The sequence below is a fragment of the Hirundo rustica genome, chromosome 5, assembly GCF_015227805.2.
Source record: "Hirundo rustica isolate bHirRus1 chromosome 5, bHirRus1.pri.v3, whole genome shotgun sequence".
Lineage (NCBI taxonomy): Eukaryota > Metazoa > Chordata > Aves > Passeriformes > Hirundinidae > Hirundo > Hirundo rustica.
Genome location: NC_053454.1, coordinates 52,801,589 through 52,817,742, shown reverse-complemented (window position 1 = coordinate 52,817,742; position 16,154 = coordinate 52,801,589). Strand labels below are relative to the sequence as shown.

The 16,154-nt window shown below is 37.4% G+C and overlaps 1 protein-coding gene across 12 annotated transcripts in view; it reads left to right on the top strand.

Moving 5' to 3' along the window:
* Positions 1-16,154, top strand: part of CCSER1 (coiled-coil serine rich protein 1) — a 626,082-nt gene that overhangs the window by 538,240 nt on the left and 71,688 nt on the right. Inside the window, exons 12-13 of one of the 12 annotated variants that reach the window (XM_058420712.1) lie at positions 5,713-5,835; positions 6,312-6,893. The exons of the other annotated variants lie outside the window; for them this stretch is intronic. Coding sequence (XP_058276695.1) covers positions 5,713-5,835; positions 6,312-6,314 — 126 coding nt within the window. The 3' untranslated portion in view covers positions 6,315-6,893. Of the gene's footprint in view, positions 1-5,712; positions 5,836-6,311; positions 6,894-16,154 lie in introns of those variants that run through there. 12 annotated transcript variants of the gene reach the window in all.

Sequence of the window (16,154 nt, the reverse complement as noted above, 5' to 3'; positions counted from 1 at the left end):
TTAAATATATGTTCCCTTTTCCTCTAATAAATTGATATTGTTAGAATGAGAGATTATTCAAGATTCAAAGTTTCAGCAATCCAAGTATTACTAACATCTTCAATTCCTCATGAAACCTGTATCCTAACTGAAAAAAACCCAGTTCTTAAAGCTGTATTTCTTATTTCTAATGGTGAATCCAGAAATGCAGTCCCTCAGCTCCTTCCATAATGAATACTGTCTATGCATAAGAGGCCATTGCAGATAAATCTGCAACCCTTTCCTTCTCCCACAGTGAGTAATCTGGCTATTTACTGTTACAGAAAGAAAAACCCTAAACAATACAATAAGTAACAACAGGAGATTCTTCTGAAGTAATTTCTTTTGTATCTCTTTCTGTGAATGGCTTTCAGCAGTGATTACATCTTGGAATAGAATCTATTCCATTAGTGGACCAACATATGAGAAAATTTCTAATTCCAGTTTTAGAGTAACAAGGTAATTAAAGCATCAGACAGAAATGACAGGTGAGTCTAAGGTTATCTGTAGTTTTATTTTCCTGATCATGTATCTGTTGAAATGCTGCACATAGGAGTTGTGAGCAGTCTTGCTGCTGCTTAATATTGCCTTGCTTTGTTGCCAACACAGGTTAAAGAGATCCCCTCCCTTTGCTGCCATCCGTCTGCTCTCCCTCACACCACAGCACGTCCCTTCCCTTCTGTTACATGATGGCCTTGTTCAGGAGAGGGGAGCCTAAGCACATCAGTGAAGGAACAAACAACAGGACCCTCCTAAGCACCTAAAAAGTTATGGGGAACCAAATTCACAAAAAGCCATATAATGCCTGGATTGGGCTTTCTGAAAGCAGATGGATCGCACCACGTTGTTTAGCTCCCTCTGGGTACCCTGCTGAACCAGAGTCAGAGCTTGATGTGATCTGTACTTCTCTGATACTCCATTTGTTTCTTCTTGTGGATATATAAAAAAACAGAAGATACACTCATAGGGTGAAGTTATTACATGTTTTATATGTATATTTTATAACCTTCTTTATAATCATCTAACCCTCTTTGGAATATATCAAGATAAGTTTTAAATGCTTCTTCTTTTGCTAATTTAACCAAGATTTTTCCCCTGTGGCTGAAAAGATGTTAAACACCTCACTCCATGTGTTCCTAACCTGATGTAACAAGTAAGGTCAGCGTGCTCAACAACAAAAACCCAGCTGTGCTCTAGTGACAGTGGTGGGACTTGTTTCCAGTCTGTAGTATCTAATAATGTAGGAGATGTTACACTCAGAGAGGATCAGTCTTTCTTTACTGCAGCTACAAGCCGAAAGTAAGCAAAAATCAAGGTGAGGTCTGTAAAGATGATCAGTTTAGTTTAGAGATCTGAAGTGAGTTGAAGGGGGTACTTCAGTATGTCCATGACATTTTCTAATTGTTCATTTTTGTTATAGTCTTTGAATATCATTCTCATTCCTTCTCTCTCTTTTTTCTTTCTTTTACCTTCCATCCATCCATTGTCATGCATTGCGTTCTTGATTACAGTGTGTGTAATCATTACCACCGTGTGAAGGCAGTTTCCACGTCACCAGGTACAGTGTCACACATCAAAAAACATATTTTTGTGTTCTCAAACCTATTCAATGTTGTGTATAGCAAATTTCTCCTACATTAACCTCTTTTCTTTTCTTCCTCTCTTCCTTTCCCATTTGATACTAAATAACATTGCTTCAGGAAAATGATTTTTTAAATTAATGTCTTTTTTTAAAAAAGCTTAATTTTCTGGATCAAAGAGGTACTGTCTTTCTTAAGGGCTAAAAAGTAGTACTGTACAGGATTTTGGTTGCCCACAGGTTATGGCCTGGAACCTGTAATCTTTTTAATGGCTTAATATCTGCTATGAAGTTCTATTTTTGTGAAATCCCTGAGCTGCATTGTTCAGTTGCATTTTATTCTGATTGTGATTGGTTTATGTTAAAAGCCTGGTACTCAGCTGTAGTTTCCACCTCTGTAATGGTAAACACAGATGGATAAATTAGTGCTTTTCTCAATCCTTATTGTTCTAGTTTTGTATAAACTGTCATTCTCCAGTGTTTCTGTGCCCTTAAGAAACATGTTATTTGCAGATTGCTACATGGCTAGCTGATTTTTTTGAGAAAATAGTAAAATCCTGAAGATGCTCATTTACATGTAAATTTTTATAACTTTTTAATGATGTTTCTGAACATCACTGTCTTGTAGCTTGATTACTTTTGCGCTTGGCAGAAGAAAATTTCATTAAAGAGCTGTTGCAAGAAACTGTTTTTAGCAATAGTGGAAAACCATGTCATACGACCTGTTTTTCAGGGGTTGAAATTATTGTAATTATTGTGAGTTCATGAGCTTATGCACATTTATTATACCTAGACATGTGGAACATGAATCATGTCTTTCTAGGCATTCTTCTCACAAGAAATAAAAAGGAACAAGTGTTCTGTCTAAATGCAAATTACTAAATCCAAATCTGGTAAAAATGAATGGAACCCAATTGCTTCTGATGGTGACACATTATCATATACCATTTCTGATGCCAGTCCTTTCAATTTAATATTTTTTGGGGATCAACTTATTGTCCTCATGGCACTCTTAAGCTGCAATGTACCTAGAGGTATAACTTTTTTCTGAATGAGGAAAAAAAAAAGTTTTGAAAATTACACAGTGATTATTTTTAGGCTTTTTAGTTACAGCTCAGCTTTTTCATTCTGATATCCAGTGTCACTGCAACTTCAACAGCATAATCATTTTCCCATGTAAATATATTTCACTTACTGTATCAATTCCTCTTTTGGCTGGACACTAGTTGTTTCATCTGTCCCTTCAACTTCAGACTATAAAATGGTAATAATTTAGGTAAACGGTAATAAATTAGGGAAAGGGAAATGGCAAGTACTTCTTTTTAAAGCAATACTCTGAAACAGCTGGGTTTCGGTAAGATCAATAACTTCTTGCATTGAGTGAGGACAGCACTTAGAGCTGGTAAGATCCATCTCAGTACCTCATTCACAAGCTGGAGGTATTCAGGATGTTTATTGGCATAAACAGGATGCGGTTCTAGACAGCTGCAAGCTGCAGCTTTGTAGCATGCAAACTGCAAAGTGCATTGTCGCAAGGTCAAATGTAAATGAACTATCGTTGCTCTCTTGTTGTGTTCCAGTGTTGCATAATTACATTACTTTAATGGATTTTCCTTACTCATTAGTAAGGCAAAATATGTGGGATGTAACATTATCTTTTAATTGGCACAGTTAAGCCAGTGGATAAGGATTGTGGTTCAGTTGTAATCACGTGAAGTAATGGCTTTGTTATGGTCCCTGCTGTAGAATCACTGTTTGCAAAAGCACAAATTTAACTTAAAATAATTAAAAATTGATTTGTTTTGAACAGTGACCTTCCTAGAGAAGGAATAGCTGGAAGCATTGAGACAACTAGACATTTTCTTACATTTTTTTAGCATAATCTTAGTCTGATGGTCAAAGTTCAGTAAACTGTAGTCATTGAAAATTATTTCTGAAGTGAATGTCTGTGATAAGGGAGGAGAGCAGGACCTGAATAAAATACACAAGTGTGTACTTTGCTTCTGGGAACAGTCTGAGGGCAAGCAGGAAAGCCTCATTTTGTAGCACTGCTCACAACAGTGCTAATAAAATCTGCCAAATAATTATGCCTATTTTCTACATTGTATGTTGCTGGTAAGAAAGTAGAGCAATTCACACAAAAGTGTTATTATAGCATATGGATCGTGAATTTGCAGTAAGTTGATAAAAAGATGTATTTAGCTACTGCTATTTAAATTACCATCCTGGTAATCTAAGCCTTCTGTGATTGCGTTGTTTGTATTGTATTATTAATCACAAATATCCCTTAAATGATTGCACAGATTTGGCTAGCACTTCTTAGATAGATGTAGTCAGTACTAAAGGAAGCTAAGCAAGGAGTACTGTTTGTATCTGGCCTGTGCTACTGAACTTTCTGTTCTGTGTATTTGTGTATTTTCACTTGTAAAGCTTTTTTTTTTTTTTTTTTTTTTTTTTTTTTTTTTTTTTTTTTTTTTTTTTTGGTCAGATCTTGTCAATTTGAACTACCTCAATAAGATTGTATGTCTATGGATATTGGCATTTAAATACCTTATATTTTTTTATCATTTTTAATTTAGTTTCTAAGACATATAATAAATGTAATACAGAATTGTCACATAATTAATACTGAGTTTTTTCATTAGACAATGAATAATTGATATTTCAGGTTATATCCAGGTGTTATTCTGAGATGAAATTGTGAGATTTCAAAGTATTCTTTCACCCAGATCATTAAAAATCTGCTGGAGGATTTTCTTCTGAGTCTGTTTTGGTTTTATGCAGAACATATTAAATGGTAAAAAAAACTCCAAGCCCCCAATGACTCAAGTTAAAGGAAATCTCTGTAGTTCCGCTCATGAAGCGGCTGAAATTCTACACTGTTATAATTTTGTGGAAAAGCAAGAAATCAAATCTGTCTGCAATTTTATTTTATAAAGAAAATACTATTACGGTTTCTCTGAAAATGTGCTTGTGGGTATATTTGAAATACACTGGGAATATGAATGCTTGATGGAATTAAGTGCAGACAATGAATCGTGGTGATCAGGTATTCTCTATTAACAAATATTATCTTTTAAAAGGACTAATTTTTATAACACAAAACATCAGTCCCTTTTGTTTCAGATTTTAATGAAGCAATTCACTTTTGGCACACAGCTGTAATGGACAAATGCCAGAGGATGGAAGCAAAGGGCAGTGTGGTTCAGTAAATCTAAATAGATTAATGATATTCAAACTCAATTCAAATGTCATTCTTTTGTTTTCAAGTCTAGCCAGAGTCCTTAAGAGATGTTAGTTGGTGGGTTTTTATGCACAGACTGGGAAGAAGATGAGTGTGTCCCAGTTTGCTTGGTACCTGCTGCTGTCCTGTGCCACTGCAGTTAGGTCAGCTGAGCTTCACCCAGCTTTTGACTCTCCTGCTGGTTTTCAGTGCTAATTTTAAGCAGTTTATTGAGGGTGAATTTCTCATGGCTCAACATATTCCTGTGAGCCTTTGATAATTGGAATAATCACTTTCTTTCCACTTCCACTCATCTAAGCTACTTAAGTAGATAGTACAGTAGGCTGAGGCAATGAATTATTTCTTCTTTCCAGCCGTATGTTGGTCATGCAATATAACTGCAAATCAGAGCTAGACAGCGTGCCAATTACTACTTCCAAAATGTGGCTCTCCCACAGAAGTAATTTATGCACACTGCTAATTAGCCGCTGAGATTTTTGTTCACTGGAGGAGAATGGATCTGCATGCATGGCACCGCAGGAAGCCTTAAAGTATGGGCAAGGATATCTGTGTCCAAGGCCCCAGGCCTCCTGCTTCTCAGCAGGACATTCTGACTTTCAGTAATAATTTACATTTTATGATAAAATACTGCCACAGGTGTTTGTGGCTTGTAATTTCAGACCTTACCTGAAGAAGGGCACGAGGGAGTTTAGGCAGGATTGATTTTTCTAGGAAAATGTACTGCCTTCTCCCATTTTCATCACTCAGAGTTTTCTCATAGTGCTGAGGAGCCTTTGAAACTGCCTGTATGTAGGGCTTTCCAAATTAGCAATTCACTCTTCTTTCTTTTGTTTCATTTCTTAAGCATAATTTATTTGTTTTTTTGTTTCAGATGCTTCACCCAGGAGAACATATGCTTCTGCTATTTTGCCCAACTAAGCCTTCTCATTTTCATCACTTTCACACAAACACCCCATATAAAAATAATGTACTGGAGACATTTCTCTGCTCAGAGGTATAGCACTTGTTTCAAATAAATAGCAAGTTGGTGAGAAATGGATGAGAGATTTAACAGTATCATGCAGTCAACCATAACTGGGGAAAAATACAGAGGCTAACTAAGGAATAAGACAAGCTACCATGATGGAGAAGTTTTTGTAATCAAGCTGATCTGTGTAGGATGCAAGGAAATTGAAAGCATGAGGAGAAAAAGGAAAGTTATCATTAAATCAGTGAGTATTTTAGATAGAATCAGGATTTCAACCTGCTATTGAACTTTTGCTCCCTTTCCTCTTCCAGTTTGTCTCTCTGTGTTTGCATGTAGCTCTGGTGGCAGCCTCACCCTAAATGTGATTTCTTGTTTTAGTCAGTTGCTGTTCTTTTTGATATCAGTTTAGGAGTAATGCATACTGAGTGCCCTCATCTCAAAGATCCTGTTGTGTTCTGTACTGCTTGTATTCTTTCTGAGCCCATAAATCTCCCCTTTTACAGTGACACAGCATCATTAGGATGAGCAGTGAGTACTCCGAGCTCCCCGATCCTCTGCCACTACGTGGGGACTCTTAGAAGGAGCTGAGTGGTAAATTACTTCGGCCGTGCAGCTGAGGAGGGGATGAAAACAATACTGCTTAAAGAATCACCCCCTAAGTGCCTGCCTTCCTCTTCTGCTCCTGTTTTGCAATGAGAGCGAGAGGCTTCTGCCTTTCTCTCTGAGAGCTGATGGGCCTCCTTGCCAGGGAGGATGCCATGCCCTGGGGTATCCATTAATAGGTGCAAATGTTGCGGTCCTGAGTCAGCCGCGTAAAGATAATGTGTGTATTTATATACTAATTTAGGAAGCTCCAGCTTTATGGAAACTTTATAGCATGTTTAAGGGACAATGATTTATTAGGCACTGTCAGGAAAATCTCGATAAGCAGGAAGAAAAAATTGCAGAAGTTGTGAAGTAGATGAGGCAGTAGAGGAGAAGAAGAAAGCGCTCAGTCTCACAAATACATATTTTATTCCAAATGTTGAAATCACAGAAATTATAGTCAGGGTAAATTAAAGCATTCACATAACAGAGTGAAACTCAGAATGTAATCTCAACTTGTGATAATAGTATCATCTATGATAATGGTATGCTTTCAGGTTGTTTTTATATATTTCCAGTGTAGAATGAACAAAACCAATAAATTCACGTTTCTACTCCTAGGCAAAGGAGAAGTATGGCATTTAAATAGCTGTACAGGTTTGCTTGGAAAAGCCTACAGTTGAATATCTGTTTGTTGGCAGTAATACTCCTCTGCATTCTCTGACCAATATGGGCAATTTTATATATGAGTTATTACCTGTATGAAACCTTTCAAGAGAAGATGTAAGTTAAGCTAAATATTAGTCGCTCTTTATCGTTGGCCATAGTAGAAAGTAGCAGCCAGAAGCTCATTCATTTTTCTCCTAAAAAAAATGCTATCACACTGTCAAACATGCCAAAGCAATGCTTTCTGGATAATTTTTCGTATCTGTTTTTCATTTTACAGAAACAGCACAGTTTTAATGGGTTAACTTTTAAATAAATTTCAAATTTATTTTTAACCAATAGCAAATTAGGGATTTAGTTTACTGAGCAGCCATAAATTATAACAGCACATCTCAGGTAGAGGGAGATTTTAACGCTCCTGAGGGTAGAAATGAGCAGAAAAGGGACAGAGAAATGGGAAATTTGTTTAAGCAGCTACACTGTCAGTCACAAAACCAATGTGATTTCACATCTTGTGAGGGGGGAGAAGAAAGCATTCCTTTAGTGTGTTTATACCAACTTAGAATAAGGTTGTGTAAAGGACCATGGAGGTAGGTGATTTAGGTCTAAATGAGACTTCAGCCAAGGTGCCAAGATTAAAACATGCTAAATAAGATGGAAATCAGAATGAGCGCTGTAGGTGCCAGTGCTACCACCCCATGTAAATCTGTCTTGCTGGGCTTGGTAGTCGAGTCCAGTTGTGGGTTTGTTTCCTCTTACCAGAGCTGTAATGTGGGGTTTGGGGAAAAGCAGAAAAGAGGGACAAGCATAATGGTATAAAGATTCCCGAAACTGCCATTTGGTGGTAAAAGCTGTAGATTTACATGACAGTCAGCACTAGAGAATGCAATGGAAGTGGCTGTTTCAAATAATCAACATTTTTTAGGCTGTATTAGTCAACTGAGTTCTTAAGAAAATCTACTGAGCTCTTAAAAGAGCAGTGAAAATATTATTTTTATGTGAAGCAAAATATGCTGAGATAGAAACAAAAAACAAATATGCGGTAACCACAATAGGGTATTTATTAGAAAAATGGTTAAAAGTTACTTTTGCTGTGAAGGAAATACTCAGCAGTAGTGCTGAAGCTGTCTCAAATTAGGTTCACACTTTCAGATTCAAAAAATGAGTTGAAAATGGGTTGGGAAATGTGAAATCTTCATTGGGAGCTTAATGGCTTATTTGCATAAACCACAAAATAATCAAACAAACCTGAGGCTGGCTTTTAAAGTACACACCAAGGAAGTCATATACTCTATTCTTGTGTTATTTTAACAAAAACTTTAATTGACCTCACAGTGTGGCGGTGTAAAGTGTGTGTGATATAGTTAGGTAATGAGATAGGCTGTTTAATAAGACATTAAGAAATAAATAGCAGATGTGGTAATAAACAGAATCAGTGTAAAACAGGTGAAGAAGTGTCCTTAATGACCAATGCACTACAGCATGTCATTTTAAACTAAAATTAATGATGCAATTTAGGAAAAATGCTAAGATACTAGTAGGAGTCATATCAATTGCATTGCTAACTAAAAATTTTATTAAAACGTGTGAGTAATAAAATATTTTATTATTAAAATCTGGGTTTTGTGTTCTTGGGGGCAGTTTGGATTCACAGAGCTTGATGGCACACTAATCCTCTATGAAATCTGATCCAAATTAACTTATGCTTGTCCGTGTTGTTGTTTAGATATTTCATGAAGTCAGATAATCTAAAGCTGAAGGCAGAGATTTCATAACATCATTCCAAAATCAATCTACTGGAAACAACCATCTACCTTTTTCCTTGTCTTTAGTTAAGGACATATTCCTCATGCCCTGCTCTCACTTTTGGCTCTTTTCTACTTGATTCTTTCCTCTTTTAAATGGAGGGAAGAGTCATAATTGTGCACAGTTCAAACTTCGCTTTGCCCATTTGCTCTATTTTAAAAGGGATGGAGGTCATGTATGATTGCAAAAGAGCTCAGAAGGGTTTCTCACCCTCACAGGAATAAATAATTTTGTAAATAAGTATTTATTCTATGCTGTGTTTCTGAGTGCTCTGAGTAAGAAGTGACACACTGAGCACAAACACTAAATTTTCTACCCCTTCACTACTGAGTTGTGCTGAATTGTTTTTTTCTTGTCTTGAGCTAACGTTTATGTGTTCACAAAACTGCCATATCTCTTGATGCAATTTTCAGCTTCAATAGCAAGTAAGGTCTAGGAGTGAAAATAACTTAAATGATTTCCAGAAGCAAGAGATAAAGTTTGTTGTTGCAAAGATACCTGGGAAAGTTTCATCCAGATTTTAAACAGTGTTAATGCCAAAATGTCCAACAAGAAAACTTTAGGTCAAATACTGTGTACAAGTTAAGCACTTATTCAAAATTAGTCTTGATGGTAACACTGTCAAGAACTAGGGGAATAATTCTGTAGCCACATAAAGTTGTGTATGGGTCTGTAATTAAACGGTAATCAGTCAGTGCTTGACATTTTAGCACTTCAGCTGGCTACAATGCAAAAGTACCAACTTCAACTACAAATCCCTCATTAAACTTCCAGTAAAACAGGATTACTGACTGCTATGACTGTCAACATGCATTTTATTTTAAATAGTGCTCAGAGAAATTATTGTAGTTCATTCTATAAATATGCATATTTTTCTCTATCCTTTTTTTTTTAGGTTTTTAGCTGTGACAAATTAAGTAGGGTGAGGTCATTGAGCATTTTCCTTAGAAATAGTGCACAGTTCTGTGCCAGTTTAAATCCTCAGTTTCAATTATAAAGAAAAATTAAGATGTGCTTTGGAGTGAAACTACAATGGTGAAAGATTAATTAGCTAATATTTGTGAAGCTCCGAAGATAAATCAGGCTGTGTAGTGTGTGTGTGTTAAGTACTACTGTAACAGGGTTGCTAAATGCACTGTTGAGAGTTAGTTGGAGGGATGAATTTTTTCCCAATTCACTAACTTCTTCTCAAATCTTCCATATTGTGAGGACGTGTAGGCGCTCACGATAATCTCGCTGGCACTGGTGGATCAATAGTACTCAATTAGTTCAGCCCACACTTCTTTCACAGTCTATTAGTGCCTCTACATGTCTCATCACACTAAATCCTTTGGGGGGAACTGAATGATGAATCATTCCTCATTTGCAGTTCCTTGTCTATGGAAGACAGTTTAGCAAATTGGTTGTTTTGGGCAGCAGTGACCAGTGAAGAAAAATTTTCTTTTGTAAAGTGAATGATGCCTGGACCTAAATGTTCCTGCCCAAGCAGAACCCGAACTGCAAACTTCTCGATAGAAAAACTGTAACAGTGTGTGCGGACCTCTTAGTATACAAATCAGAAATGTCACAGTCATAGCAAATGGAGTGCCAGTCCAGTATAAACTCACTCTTTGGCTCAAATAATCTTGACGGGTCAGTTTTGGCTGGAAGGACTTATGTAGGTTCAGGCATAGCCTGGCCTTAAATTCCGTAAAGCCAGCATAAAGACATTGATTTTATTCAGATATGAGGTGCTGCCTCTTTTGCTACCGTTTGATAATCTGTGAAAGTGAAGTTTGATTTAATAATAACAGCAGTGGTAATAGTACTAATAATAATAACTGGATGTAGGACCTGTCCTCCCACCTAAGAAATAGTAGTCTGAACCACTAGTCAAAGAAGCTGTGAAAGAAACGTGCAGTTCTCAGTATTAACCCAGTGATAGTTTCTTTTCTTGCAACCCACTAATGTATTTTCAATATTTTAATGTGATTTGTCATTAAATTTGACATGTTGTTCACAACTTTTTAATGAGTCTTTCCGAAAAATCTGAAGAATATGTTCTCTGAATTTTTCACTTAATTACATCAAAGTAGCAATCTATTTTGACAGTGATAACATCATTTTTTTCATACTAATTTCGCTAGTGTATCTTGTAGCCATTTACTGGACCATTCAACATTGTCCTGGTAGGTACATTTGTAGCCTTAACTTTATTGTCTTCAAGCTTCTATATTTACTTCATATTTCACTGTCAGGGTCTCTTTCCCGTTTAGCAGAATTCTCTTCTCTCTCTCATCTCTCACACACAAGCTGGGAGGGTTAGTTGGTTTTTTGCTCTATGCAGAAGTAGGACAAAATTGACAGTGCCTCCTGCTTTTTGCTTAGCACAATGACAGTGTCATGCTACCTGGTGAAACCAGAGGAACTGGAAAACAGCTGGGCAGTGGTGCCTTTGTGGAGAACACCCTGGTTCTGTTCCTGCCTTGCTCCTCTCTGAGGAAACCAGCTGAGACTTCTATGTGAAACCAGCAGAGCTTGGCTGCAGTTGTAGTTTTTCACTACAATTGTTGTGAATATTGGAAACTAGGACACTTGTGAATATTTCAGTTACTTTTCTGTAGACGTCAGAAGGAAGTTCCAGGTTGCCGCACGATAAATAATAGAGACTGTGATTTATTTACTATTTATACACTCTGCATTTGTCAGAAGTAAGAGCACAAGTGAAAAGTCCTGTGTCACCAAAAAATTCTCCTTACCTCATCACAGTAAAGCTGTAGCTGCAGCATAGCTTTTTGCTCAAGAAGGGCTTGCAGAATTTTAGTCTCTACTTCACTTAACCTCTGTAGAGCTGTGCAGAGCTGTCACATTTAAAAATGCAGGACATAAGATATCAAGCTCCTTTTGTGAAACAGCTTGGAGAGTTGTGTTTCAGTTCTCTTGTAAGGCCTGGAAGTGCCTTTAAATGCAATGTGAATTAGTATGCTCAGTATGAGTTATATTCTTTGATTTTTACATTTTTAAGAACTCTGGTTCTGATGTGCAGTAAAAAAAAAAGGAATCATTTATCTGCTCTTTAATTATTGGTGAGATGGAGGGCGTAGTCTGATGTTATGGGAGGATGTGTTCATCTTTTCTGCTGGCAGAAAGGCAATGGGATAGTTGAAGGATAAATGTTCAATCAGGGAAATTCTGGTTTCATTACTGCATACAGAGAGTGGGCTTCTGTTCTGCTGAAAGAAAGCCTCTGTCTTTCTGGAGCTCTGTCATTTCACTTAAGCTCCTGAAACTCCTAAATTTTAAATATGCTCTATACCATCCATCTGTAAGTGGCCATAACAGGCAAATATGGGTGTGATAACAGATTTTCTAATTTTAAAACATTGTGTTTTGATTTACTGCACATTTATTCCTGTTGCTGGAACCCTGAAGAAGGTGTCTTTTTGAAACTTTTTTTGTATTTTGTAGCAATTTTTTTCATGAGCAACTTTATTCATCATTGGGTACTTGTATTCTATAAGAATGAAAACCTTGGTATTTTTTTGCCTAAGTTTTGATCATGCCACTTAGTCTCCAGGTTAGGCAATCTTCTGATAGGAAATAACAGCAATTATGCTTCAACTGAGTATCTTGGGACTGGATCTGAGCTCGTGAAAGTTTTTGCTTATTTTTGCCTCATTAAAGTTCTTGCTCTAAAGATATTTTGCTGCTGTTGACTGGTCTGCAGTCTGTGATAGAGCAGGCAACTTAAAATCACCTGGAACATCTTTGTCACATCTTTGCAACACGTCTCGGGTATACATTTGTTATTGTTGTCACAATTACTATATGCTGGTGTTGCTTCTGGATTAAATGAAGTTGTATCTTATATTGATCTAAAGCTACAGTGCATGTACTGCCATTCTGCGAAGTGATGACTTTGTCAAGTGTTTTTTAATGCAGTTACTTGAACAACTCCTTTATTTCCCAATAGATTTAAAAGTCCATTTAGATTTACCACCTTATGTTTTTGTGCAGCCCACGGCCCCCCACGCAGCAGTGATGGGAGGCTGGAGTTGAAACGGGATCACCTGAGAGGTAGCAAGGCTTGTGTGACATTCAGGGAGGTGTTTGATGCGCACCTGTGGCACCCACTGGGCAGAGATGGTGGCAGATGAGAAGGGGCCACCAAAGTCTTGCTCACATGCAACCTCTCTGAGCAGGGTGGCTGGCCTTGTCTTCACCCCATAGCATTAGCCCAAAAGAACCTTGTTTTCTCCACGTCAAATGTTCTCTTTATTTCTAATGTACATCTGTTGCTGTTGAATTCCCACCTAATTCACACTTGCTGTATTCCCCTTGTCCCTAAGTCTGCATGACATTATACCATAAATGCTTCAGCCTCTGTTAAATCTTAATGAGAAGAAAACTGGCTTGAATTAACCAGGTCTGGCTGTATCAATATTTTAGCAATGTAATTTAAGACTATATATAAAACGTGACTTGTAACTCAGAGGATTATCTACTGTTGTATAATGAGGGGAGGGAACAAAGATAACATTTTAATGCCTTTTAAGGCTTTTTGAAATTAAGTTCTCCCTTGGTTGTACTTGCAATCAAAAGGATTTTTTATATTTTTATTTTATTTCTGTTTCATCTCCAAGCTTTATAGAAAAGCCCTCCAGACCAGTGGAATTAAACTAGGATAAAATAGTGGGTTATTGCTGAAATTAAGGACCAAATTGTCATGCTTCCTCTAGAAGGAACTAAGTGTCTGTTAAGGCTCCCTTGTTCCCTGAGATTTACATTTAATGGTGGAACTGCTTCTGTTTCTTTTATTATTGATAAATTTTTGTAGCTTAGTAAGAGTGATGTAATCACTTTAGTCTCATTTCTGGGAGGGTCATGGCTCAACTGTTTTGAGCCACATTTTTTTTATCTCCTGTTATAAATGAGAAGGACCAAATTCGATAAATCAAAATTTGGAATTTTATTGAGAGACAAAATGACAGTCTCAGACAGCCACAATTAAAAGGACAGCGTCGAGCCCGGGGTCACCGCTGGGTGAACAACGATAACATACTCTGCCAGTCAGCCCGGGGTCGCCGCTGGGTGAACAACGATAACATACTCTGCCAGTCTGTTATCCCCCAAGTTCACATTTGTGGTTTGCAGCAGTCTGTTTTTATACACTGGATCGCGGAGAGAGGCTCGGGATGTCGACGGTCCTCCCTCCGAGGCATCTTCATTAAACATGCAGGTTTCAGTTCTAAGAGTCTGAATGGATCAGCGGAGAAGGACAATGCTGTTAATGGTCGGTTCCAGGTGTGGTGTGGAGATGTTAATTCCAGCCGGAGACCATCCAGATACGGATCTGATACAATCCTCGGGTCCTCCAGGCTATCATCTCTGTTTTCCGTTGCCTTTTGTTTCTTTTAAACGATTCCTGGCAGTGACAGTCTTCTGTCCTCCTTTCTGGTAATTCCAATCAAGCTCTCCTCGTGTCCCTCCCATGCCTTTTCAGGCTAGAGGAATTCTTGTATTTTATTAAGTCCCCTTCCTCCCGAGTTAACTCACAAAATGCTATTTTAAACAAAACTTAACTTCTAACATGCTAGTTTATACAGAACTTATACAGTCGGTATTGTATTTTATATTTTATTAACATGAATTAACTTTAGAACAGATGTTACATTCCTTTTTAATGATTCTCAGCTGAGGCATGTTTGTGTCTCTCTCCTGGTAATTCTAATCATGTTTTGTCTCTTGTCCCCCCCCTTGTCTTTTCAGGCAAGAGAAATTCCTGTACTTTTACTGAGCTGCTTTCTTCTGAGTTAATTCATAGCATATTGGATTAAAACAGAACTTATACGTATAGGGATGGTATTACATTTTGTATCTTTTAACACGAATTAACTTTAGGCCATATATCACATCTCCCCTCAACGCTTTGCTCAGGGATTGTGATAAAAAACACCAACCCAGTGATCACAAACAAATTTGTCTTTATGTCTTTATGCTGCTACGTATAATACCCCTTTTAAATAGGTTGTCTCTCAGAAGTATAATACTTACCTAACAGCCTAACAAGTGTTACATACTTAGGGTATCTGTAGCTTCTTAATGTTTATTTGCCTACAACTGGTTTGGAAAATACTTTTAGAAGAGAGCTGTTCCACCCGTGTTAACTCTTAAGTGGCTTCTGAAAGCACATGTAAACCACTGTGTCCCATTGGTAGTGTACCAGTGTTTCCAAGCCATGAACAAGGGAACTATTACTGCTTATGACAATTGTGACATCTTGGCTTTCACCTTCCTGGCTACAGGATGCCTTTGACGATTTGAGTCTTTGTCAAAGCTCAGTAGTCTGGCAAAGCAGAAATGTTACTCTCAAAAAAATAAAAGTCTCTTTTTCAAACTGGACCTAGGCCGAAGTTTTGACATGTCTATAGCACTGGTTTTCCAGGGTTTGTAAGGTTCCTGTTTGGCACTTGGCAGGGAACTGGGCCAAGTGTGTGAAAAGCTTTTTGAAAGACCAGTTTCCACACTGACCTTCACGGTCTGTAACTGATTTAATGGACTCAGTCTCAGGAAACCTGCTGACAAACTTTGAAGATTTTCACACTCAGGTTTCTATCTTTGTGCAACCATAAGCCAAAAAAAAAGGAAGTATTTCACAAGTGCAATTATCATCAAGCATCATCTGCAATCCATTAAGAATGAGAGAGGCATCATTATTTTTGCATGCAAGTAAAAAAATTATATATATAAACTGCTATTGCTTTAAAAACTTTCTTTCTAATATTGGAATTTGCATCAGCTGTTTACAAAAGAGGAGTGTGACCTGAGCTTAGCAAGAAAGATCCCATCCTGTCTGTGAGCCTTTTTCTCCAGAGCAATTAAAAGAATTTATATGAATAGATTTTTCAAGAGGTCTGTGGAACTTTGTCTCTTTTTGTCTCTTTGGAAGTCCTTTGTTTTCATGCAATGTGCGTGAGTCAGTAAACAGTCAGACACAGTGACGTAAAAAGTATCAAATTCTGGTTTCTGGTCCCAGAGACTCAGCCATTCATTTGCCATCTTTAGTTCACAATATATTGTTTCTCCTGCCTTATTTAGTTCTTAAATTCCAAATTAAAACATCAGAGTTTGGCTGAATACATGAGATCTATTAGCGAGAATCACTGCTTTTCCAAACTACTGAGGGCTCGCAAAATCTCTTTTTGGGCTAGCTCCCTTTCCGCACTTCTGTGTTTTCATTAGAAATGACCGATGTCTTTGTGCACTCTTTATCTTTCTGAACTGGTAACATGTCAGGTAAGCAAAACTAT